Source organism: Dermatophagoides pteronyssinus, unplaced genomic scaffold, assembly GCF_027571235.1.
Source record: "Dermatophagoides pteronyssinus isolate colony J.1.1.1.1 unplaced genomic scaffold, Derpt_VIB-CSIC_2022.12 sq0002, whole genome shotgun sequence".
NCBI lineage: Eukaryota > Metazoa > Arthropoda > Arachnida > Sarcoptiformes > Pyroglyphidae > Dermatophagoides > Dermatophagoides pteronyssinus.
The window spans coordinates 4,186,913-4,196,506 of record NW_027461526.1 but is presented as its reverse complement, the minus strand read 5'-3'; the positions used below and the strand labels follow the sequence as shown (position 1 = coordinate 4,196,506).

General features: G+C 27.8%; 2 protein-coding genes across 3 annotated transcripts; one reads left to right on the top strand and one right to left on the bottom strand.

Moving 5' to 3' along the window:
* The first annotated feature begins 2,238 nt into the window (after nt 1-2,238).
* Nucleotides 2,239-7,178, top strand: LOC113798375 (uncharacterized). Of its 2 annotated transcripts, none has more exons than XM_075824791.1 (6): nt 2,239-4,069; nt 4,243-4,435; nt 4,579-4,659; nt 4,743-4,812; nt 4,888-6,957; nt 7,014-7,178. In XM_075824791.1, the coding sequence occupies exons 1-6, from the start codon at nt 3,808-3,810 to the stop codon at nt 7,176-7,178; spliced, it is 2,841 nt and encodes a 946-aa protein (XP_075680906.1). In that variant the 5' UTR covers nt 2,239-3,807. The 2 variants fall into 2 exon arrangements, with proteins under 2 accessions (XP_075680906.1, XP_075680905.1); XM_075824790.1 differs by having other exon boundaries at nt 4,743-4,816; nt 4,889-6,957.
* On the bottom strand, nt 6,961-9,585 carry LOC113798367 (uncharacterized). The gene is made up of 2 exons (XM_027348888.2): nt 9,384-9,585; nt 6,961-9,318 (listed from the first exon to the last, which is right to left on the bottom strand). The coding sequence occupies exons 1-2, from the start codon at nt 9,470-9,472 to the stop codon at nt 7,272-7,274; spliced, it is 2,136 nt and encodes a 711-aa protein (XP_027204689.2). The 5' UTR covers nt 9,473-9,585; the 3' UTR covers nt 6,961-7,271.
* Between the last annotated feature and the right edge of the window lie 9 nt (nt 9,586-9,594).

Here is a 9,594-nt window from a genome sequence, read left to right as displayed (position 1 = left end):
ACACATTTTCATTGACAATTGTTTTTTTGTATTGCTGCTCGATTTTTGTTATCGGGTCGCTGCTCAAGTCTTGATTATTTTCGTTTGGTTTTTTTTGTTATTCAGTTAGTATATTTCTAATTCCTTGGATTTTCAACTATATTCTTCAGTCATTCTTTTATTCTTTGAATACGAATGCGTGTTGGTACTCGATTCTGGATACTTGTGTGTGTGTGTGTGTGTGTGTGTGCCAAAAACAATTGGAAATCTTGGAATCCAATTTCTTTTTTCTTTTTCCCCAGCAATCATCATCATCATAATAATAATAAGAATAATAACCAATTTCAATGGAAATGAACAAAAAAAGAAAGGAATAACTTTGAATGAATGAAATGAAATTGATGAATGAAAGAAACCAATATCTAATCAAATTCATTGAATATAAAAATATATTCTTTCGAATAAAAGTAACAAAAAAAAAAAAGAAACAAAGAAAGAATCGAAGAAAACAATAGCGTTAAAATTAATGGACATTTTTGTGGATACAAAATGAAATGAAAAGAAAGTGAGAGGAAACTGGATAACAAACAGACAGACAAAAGGAATAATAATTGAAAAATTATTTTTTCCCAAATGAAAATCTTTTTGGGTTTTTATTGGATGAGATTTTTTGTTTTCCATCATTATTGATAACTTGGTCATTTGATGATATGATATGATCATTATCAACGATTATGATTTAAGTCGTTATTGAGAAATTGAAAATTGGATGTAGTTTTTTTTGTTTACTTCCAGTTCTTTTCATAAAAAACGTTACTTCATAAATCCGGTTGTTAATTTATTTGTTTGTTTTTCCATGAAAAAAAAGAAAAATTAAATTTTTCAAATCTTCATCATCACAAACATTGAACATTTCAATTTGAAAAGAAAAGATGGCACTTGGTTGTTCAGGAGAAACCAAAAAAAATTTTAAAATGAAAATTGAAAAATTCATCATCAATGGCGCCATCATCATTTGGAGAAAAAAATGGATTATTATTTTTTTAATTTTTCATTTTCAATAATGAAAAAATATATAGAATCCTGTTGTTTCTCTCGGTGTGTGTGTGTGTGTGTGTGTTTTTTTCTATTTTGCTAATCACATAGCTCTTATCATTTATGCAAATTGTACAAGTTTTCATTATTTTCATTCGATTTGATGATGATAATCAAAACAAGAAATTCTATAGAAAATTCTGAATATTGAATTTATTGAAAACGAAAATTTCAATTGAAAATATTTTCCAATATAAACAGCATTAAATTCTGATGATGATTGGTTCCTTTGAAGTTCCTATATCATCTTTGTTGAGAAAAGTGAAGAAAAAAATAGGAAATTAAATGCCGAACACAGAATCAGAACAAAGATAGGCGAATTGAAATGAAAAATTTTTTTTATCAAAAAGAAAATCGAAATTCTGTCGATATAGAGTTGGAATAAGAAGAATAAGGTTGGCAAAAAAAAACAATATGGTATTCTGGTGAATTCAGTTTTTATCTTTTTCTTCTTGTTTTTCTCATTTTAAACATCAAAAGGAGTAGCATTAAAGATTGAAAACCAGATTAGAAACCATTCCAGGAAAAAAATATGACAAACTTCTACCAACAACAAAAAAGAAAGAAAGATTGGGTTAACATCCAAAATGTTTGATAACTGTGTGTGTGTGTATTTTTTCGATAACAAAACATGATAAAAGTGTGTTTGGTGTGTTTTCAACATTATATAAAAATGATTATAATAATAATAATTGTCGGCTTGTTTTTTTCTTTTTCATCATTCGAATTGTTGTTGTTTAATGTTTTTCAATACATTTCAATGTATTCTTCATTTTTTTGCTAGGGGTAGTATTAGTAAAAAAAAACAGTAAAAGTTTTCTTTTAACAAAAAAAATTTTCATTCAAAATATATTCACCGAAATGATAATGTTCCACAAAGGGGGGAAAAAATGTTGGATGTTGGATGTTGGAAAAAAAAAGAATGTTTTTGATAAGGGGGCGGAGATAGAATGAAATTTTTTTTTCGTTTTTTGTCGGTTACCCGGAACTTTTCCCGAAAATAATTTTTTTAACTATCTATATAATATGGGTTATTATAAGATGCCGCTAAAAAAAAAAATTCATTTATTTATTTATTTTTATCTCACTCTCTATCTTAACAAACGCATATATATCATCCGAATTTATACCGCTAGCGATATTGTTGAAACATTCATTCATTCATTCTGGATTCGATCTTTGGAATGATGATTCGATTTGGTGGTTGGGTATTTTTTCTTCTTGAAAATTTTTACGCATAATCGTTTTGTTTGTTAAACAAAAATAGAGCTGAATCGGCTATACACCCACCAACACACACAGTTTAAAATCTATCATAAATTGAATTCAAGAAATGAAAATATTTTTTCAAACAAAAAAAAAAAGAATATAGACCGGAATAGTAGAAGAAGAAGAATATAAAATGAACGAATGTAATGGCAAAACTGAATCTGAAATGAAGAATCTTTTCGGGAAAAGTGTAGAAAAAAAAGGAAGAAAGGACGATAGTGAGTCAAAACGTTCGAATGAAAACATTCGAATAAGATGTGAACGGGGGTGTAGATGTTTGTGCGGTATTTTTTTTTTTTTTTGTCGGGAATATGATAATATTTTGGTTGTTGTTGTTGTTGTTGTAGTTCCTAGTTGAATATAATTATGGAACCAATAATGATGAAAATGTTGTTTTTAAAAAAATGAATGAATGAATGAATGAATTAAATAAGCGGCGAAAAACATAAAGAATCCGAATTTTAGTAGACGTTGTTGTTGAAGAAGAACAAGAATAACAATAACAACAAAAAACAACGACGAAACAAATGAATGTTCCGTTCACCGAACGATATTACAGAACTCGAATAATGATGATGATGATGATGATGATGATGATGGGAAAAAAACGAAGAAAAAAATTGCGAAAACGAAGAATAATAATAAAAAACAAACTCAAAACTCATGAAAAAAAAGGGAAGTAAAATAGAAAAAAAAAATAAAAAATAAAAAAAAACTTGGGAAAAATAAATTCGGTTTTCTCTCGATATATTCGGTTTTCTTCTTCTTCTTCTTCATCGGTTTTTTTGTCGGAATATTTTTTTTTGGTTTGTTTTTTTTTTGTTTTTTCGGTCGGTTCTTGTTGTTGTTGTTGTAATGGTGTATGTGTGTGGTGTATGGCTGGTTGGATGTATGGTGTGTGTGTGTGTGTGTATATGGACCAAGCGCGCATACATTTCCCGATTCCGAATGTTGGATTTATTCTTTTCTTTTTTTGTTGTTGATGTTGATTTTTTTTAATATTTTTTTTTCAACAGAAAAATAAAATAAAATAAAATTCTAATAGAATTTGATGATGATGCTCGGTTTTGTTTGTTTGTTTGTTTGTTCAAAATAAAAAAGTTTATTTCGTTTTTTTTTCTTCAAAAAATTTTCATTTTTTTCGGGGTTTTGTTCTTGATTGTTGATGTTTTTCGTTTTTCGCTTTACTGTTGTCCATGAATTTCGATATTTTTTTCTGCTTTGCTTGATATTTTGAAACATTTATGATCGGGAGAAATTGATTTTTGCTGAAGATCAAAAAAAAAAAAAAAAAGTTTTTCAGAAATTCGAATGTTTCATTGACCAACAGTCATTTTCATCTTTCCGAAAAGTTTTTTTTTCGACACATACACAAAGGACGCATACGTTTTCCAATATCCGTTTTTTTTGTGGAAAGTTTTTCTCTTAAAATCGAAATTCCAAATATGTTAATCTAGCAAAAGAATGCAAAATCGACAACAACGAAAATTATCATCATCTCAACAACAACAACAACAAAATCGAAACATGATTCAACAACAATCATCATCACAAAATGATACAAGAATAACTCGATCAAAAGATCAAAAAAATGTTGAAAAACAACAACAACAACAACAACATTCATCTATATTGCTGACAACGGATAAAAAATCCACAAAAAACTCAGGTAAACGACAAAAACAACAACAACAACAATTGGATTATGGAAAAATTCGTCGAACAGGTAAGAATTTTGATAATATCCAATTATGATGATGATGATGAAATGCTAAAAAAAATTTGTAAAAAAAGAAAAAATGAAAATTGAAAAGTTTGAATTTAATTGAATTAGAATTATCATCATCATCATCAAACAATCGAAATAAAAAAATTTCAAATTCTTAATTTTGCCTGCAGGTAAATCAAATATCAAAAATCAGAATTCAACAAAAGTCAATCCAACAACAACAACAACAAATATCCGAGCTACAAATCGTCATCGAAAAACTAATCATCATCATCGAGATTGTTCCACAGAAACAAAGGATTTGTCATCAACGTCTTCATCATCATCAACATTGACAAATGAATCGCGCACAAATTTAAACAAGTAAAATTTCAAATTGATAAATTATTTAGTTTTATTAATATTGAATTTAAACTTTAATTGAAAAAATTTTTCAATTTTCAATTTTCTCTTCCCCTTTCAACGGAAAAAATATCATTTGAAAACCAAAAAAAAAAAAAAAAAAGAAATTCCGGATTCATTACCTGTTTAGTATGTAATCAGACTAAATATTATTCTCATGTACAAAGACGTTATGGAATATTCAGGTTAGTTTGGTTTTTTTCTGAAATGATTTTTTTCAATTTAAATTACGTTCTTGTTTTCTCTCTGTTTGTGAATGTTTGCGTAGCTGTGAACCATGTTTTAAATTTTTTTCTCGTTTTCTCAAAGAACCAAAACATTTTCAATGTAATGATAATAATGGTAAGATATTCATTTTTTTCATTGATTTGATTTGTTCAACGAAAACAAAAATCCATTTTCAATGTGTTTTAGGTGAATGTTTAATCGTATTAACCAATGATGATAATAATAACCAAGGTAAAAATGCTCAACGTTTGTCCAATGGTACTGGTGGTCGATGTAAAGCATGTTGGTTAAAATTATGTATTGAAAAATTTAAAATTGATTGCGATACACGTCGTACATTGATGGAAAAATATTGCCAAAAATCGGAAATTATTATTACTGTCGATAATAACAAATCGAAAACACCGGTTACACAGAAAAAACATAAAATTCTATTGCATCCAACCAAACGTCAAAAAGAAATGTTTAATAAAAAATCAAAGAAAAATAAAATTATTAATGATTCATCAACGAAGAAAATATCAACGATTGAAAATGATTCAAAAACAACAAAACAAGAAATGTTTATAAAACGAAAAAAACACATTCATCAAGAATCGAATGAAAATAATAAACAAATTAATTTGCTGAAACTTCAATTCTCCAACGCAAATGAAATTTCATCAAATAATCATATGACAATGCCTTTGAATGTGGTTCAATCTTCAAAAGAAGAAATATCATCCAATCATTTTCCATATTCATCAACAAATTTTATTGATTGTGATTCAAATTATAAAATCGAACAAAATCCAGCCATCAAAACGCCAACAAATTTAACTGAACCAATGAAAACTGTTCAATTCGGTTCGGATAATTCGATGATGATATCGACAGCCGAAATGTTTTCACGAAACAATGATTATCAAATGGTTAAACGAACGGAAAATAAACAAACAAAAATCAATCCATTGCTCAATATGAAAAATTTAGCCGAAGAAATTACAAATAATGAATTGAATGTTGAAAAATCTCGATGGTTAATTGATGATAAAAAGAAAATCAAAACATTGAACAATCAAAATTCTTCCGAAGCATTCATCATTTCGAATGGTTATTATTTTCCAAATCAAAATAATCATCATCATTATGAAAATAAAAATACAATATCGACGAATAATAATAATAATAAGAAAAGTCGATGTAAAGAATGTGAAGGTTGTCGAGCACAGGATTGTGGCCAATGTAGTTATTGTTTGGATAAGAAAAAATTTGGTGGATCAAATGTAATCAAACAAGCATGTAAATATCGTATTTGTATTCGATTTCGTGGTGCTTCTCGCCATCAACAGCAGCAGCAACAGAAAAATAATAATAATGTTAGTTTATCATTTATTAATCATCATAATCAACAACAACAACATTCATCGGGAGAATCATCATCACAATCAAGTTTTTCAATGTCAATGATTCCAAATTCATCTACATCATCATCATCAACATCATCATTTTTAAATAGTTTGGAATTTAATAACAACAACAGTAAAAATAGCAATAATAATGATAATGATTTTAAAAATATAATCAGTTCAACAAATTGTAATAATCAACAATCCTGTTTCAATAATAATAATAATGGAGTGAATTTCTTTCCAACACCATCACCATCACATTCGAATGGTTCACCAAATTCATCGATTGTTCCAATATCATCAACAACAACAACAACATCGAATAACAGCACAAATATTGTGAATAATCATTGTAATTCAATGACACAATCATCATCACCAGAATCATTGCACTATTATTTAGAAAAAAGCAATAATCTAAATAGATATTTAAATCCAAATTTTGAAATGGTAACTGAATCTAGTCATCATCAACATCACCACAATGATCCTCATTATCACCATCGTCATTATCATCCATATCTAGATCATGTAACACAAAATGGATCATCATATACATCACCATCATCATCATATAATTCACCGACAACAGCAACAAATTATCCATTCTATTCAAATGATACAATATCATATAATAATCATCAGCCATCATCTTATTATCATCATCATCATCATCATCCAATAGCTCATTCCACTGATAATTTTAATGCACAATCAACATTCGATTTTTCATCAACAAATTTTACAAATAAATCTTGGTATGATTGTTCATCATCATCATCATCATCATATCAATCACCATCATCATGTTCAACAGAATTTCAACAACAACATCAACAACAGTTAAATATTGATACATATGAGGTATGATTGAATTTTGAATTTATCATTTGTATCTAATCAATAAAAATTTATTTTAGTTTTTACCGAATGAGAATAATAACTGTTTATATCAAACTATGGGTGGCAGTAATTATGGTTCAACATTGATTGAATCGAATCATAATCATCAACAACAACAACATCATCAATATCCAGGAACATCTTATCAAGAATATAATGAAAATAATAATTGTTATTTCTAAATTATAACAATGTTAATTTTGAATATGAATTGTATAAAAAGTTGAAACAAATTACATTACAATAAATAAAACAAAAAATGAAAAACAATAAAATTAATCGACAAGAAGTTTTAATGTAAGTGATATTTCATCGTCATCTTCATCATTATTTTTTGCTTCATCTGATTTCTTTTCGTCGACCATTATCTGTTCATCGTCATCATCATCCGATGAATCCTCTATAGTTATTGTAATTTGTTCATTTGATTGTTGTTGTTGTTGGTCATTGGATGACTCGTTTATGTTGTTAGTAATAGACATAAGCTGTTGACTCGAAGATGGAATAACTACTTCTTCATCATCATCATTACTACTACTATCAACAATTTCAGAAGATTTACTTTTTTCATCATTCATATCGATTTCCATTTGACTATTAATCATATTTTGTTGTTGTTTGTCATTGTTTGATTCTTCCATAGTAATACCATCATCATTGACAATTTCGATGAGTGTTTTAAGCTGTTTACTGGATGAAGGAATAAGTTCCATATCTAAATCTTTTTCATCATCATCAATAGCTTTACGCTTTTGGTCATTTTCAAGATGATGATCAAAAATGATAGAATTTTCATCTGTTTCGGTTGAATTTAATTCTAACATTTCATTTTTTATCGGGATTCGTGATAAAAGTACATAATTGGTAAGATGAATTGTACTTGTGATTAGTTGTCGAATCTTGGAAGAATTTTCTAAACGATTTGCTTCTTCCATAACACTAATTATAGCTTCAAGTGGAACATCATTTTCAACATCAAGATTAATCAATATTAATCGAACAGTTTCCAATAATTCTTGACGACAAATATGTTTTTTATATGAATTATTTAAACAAAACCATTTTCGATATATTTGAAACAATGTAGGAATGACTAAATTCTGTATTTTTCGCCAAGATGATTTGTCCACGATGTTTGAGCTATTATTTATCAATGAATTAAGACAACGAATCGAATAAATAGTGTTGGATGAATCATCATCGAATGGAACGGATTCAATGATAGGGATTTTTTCAAGAATAAAATTAAGAATAATTTCAAATTCATTATTAGATAAACAGGTATTCAAACGAAGAGTTTCGAAATAATCAGTTAAAAATTTCAGCACTGAACATCTTAGTTCGGAAAACAGATGTGATTGAGTGGAAATTGCCAATGGTTGTTGTTTCATCCATTCAATTGTAACATTAACAATATGAATAATTAATCGTGAATAGCAAAGAATATTTGATTGACAAGTAATAATTAATGCTCGTAATATGATGAAAACATTTTGTAAAATTATCGATGATGTATGAATGTTTGGTTCTTTTTTTTGTTGTGCATTTGTCGGTGATTTAGTTGTCGAAATGATCATCATCAAATTTAAACATTCAATAATTGCTTCAATTGGTAATGGTAATTTCATTTGAAATTGTCCTGTTATCGCCGAACAAAGAACAGCAGAAATAAAATATAATTTTTTTGTCATTGATAATGAATAATCGGACTTATTATCTGATATGAACATTTCTAATGGTCCGCTATCATTAAAGTAGAACATTTTTATCGGTTTCATTATATGTGAAAAAACTGGATGTTTTGCAAATGTCAAAAATGAATTGATAAGTTTAGAAATGATTTCACGCCATCGAGTCATCAATGCTGTAGGGCCAGATAGATAAATTTTGCAATAACAAAATCCCAATAACTTTAAAAGTTCGTGATTATCATTTTCTGATTGTTGAATTGAATCAACAAGTTGAAAGATTCGTTTTTCGATTGCTTGACGATTTGCAGCTATTAAGGTTGGAAATAATGTGGCCAATATACTTAAACAATTAGCAGCATAAACCACTTCATAAGAACGAAATTGCATCAAACGTTTGATCATGTTCGGGATAATTGTTAGGCCCAATTCTCGAGTAAAATTTGGTATATTTACATCATATATTTTAATCAAAATTTGATTCAAAGCTCGTATACATAAAATCTGATCATCCTGGTCATTCGATGTTTCCAAATTTTTCACAAGATTTTGTAATAGAAATAGTACATGTTCCAGGAACAAATCAGTGTCGATATGTGGAATAATTTTATCCAATAAAATGACAGCCAATCGTCTTTATCATAAAGAAATGGAATAAAACTTCAAAAATTTAAAATCAAAATAAATGAAAATTATTACCTATCACCCGAAATCAAATTTGATTTAATATCTTTTAATTGAGATTTGTATTTATCCGATAAAGAAATCTCAAAATGGTTTGAATCCATGATGAAAATTGATTCGAAATTTTAACAGAATCGAAAACACGTGAGGATCCTAAAAATGCGTGAATTTCGAGATTCGGTCTTCTTTTTTTTCTAAACGATATATCGATAGTATCGAAGTTATA

Bases quoted from the DNA above. Each gene is read 5' to 3' on its own strand.
- LOC113798375 (XM_075824790.1), top strand. From the start codon at position 3,808: ATGCAAAATCGACAACAACGAAAATTATCATCATCTCAACAACAACAA. The intron at 4,817-4,888 runs GTAAGATATTCA...AATGTGTTTTAG, and splicing joins TCAATGTAATGATAATAATG to GTGAATGTTTAATCGTATTA. The intron at 6,958-7,013 runs GTATGATTGAAT...AATTTATTTTAG, and splicing joins TAAATATTGATACATATGAG to TTTTTACCGAATGAGAATAA.
- LOC113798367 (XM_027348888.2), bottom strand. From the start codon at position 9,472: ATGGATTCAAACCATTTTGAGATTTCTTTATCGGATAAATACAAATCT. The intron at 9,319-9,383 runs GTAATAATTTTC...TTTATGATAAAG, and splicing joins AATTTGATTTCGGGTGATAG to ACGATTGGCTGTCATTTTAT.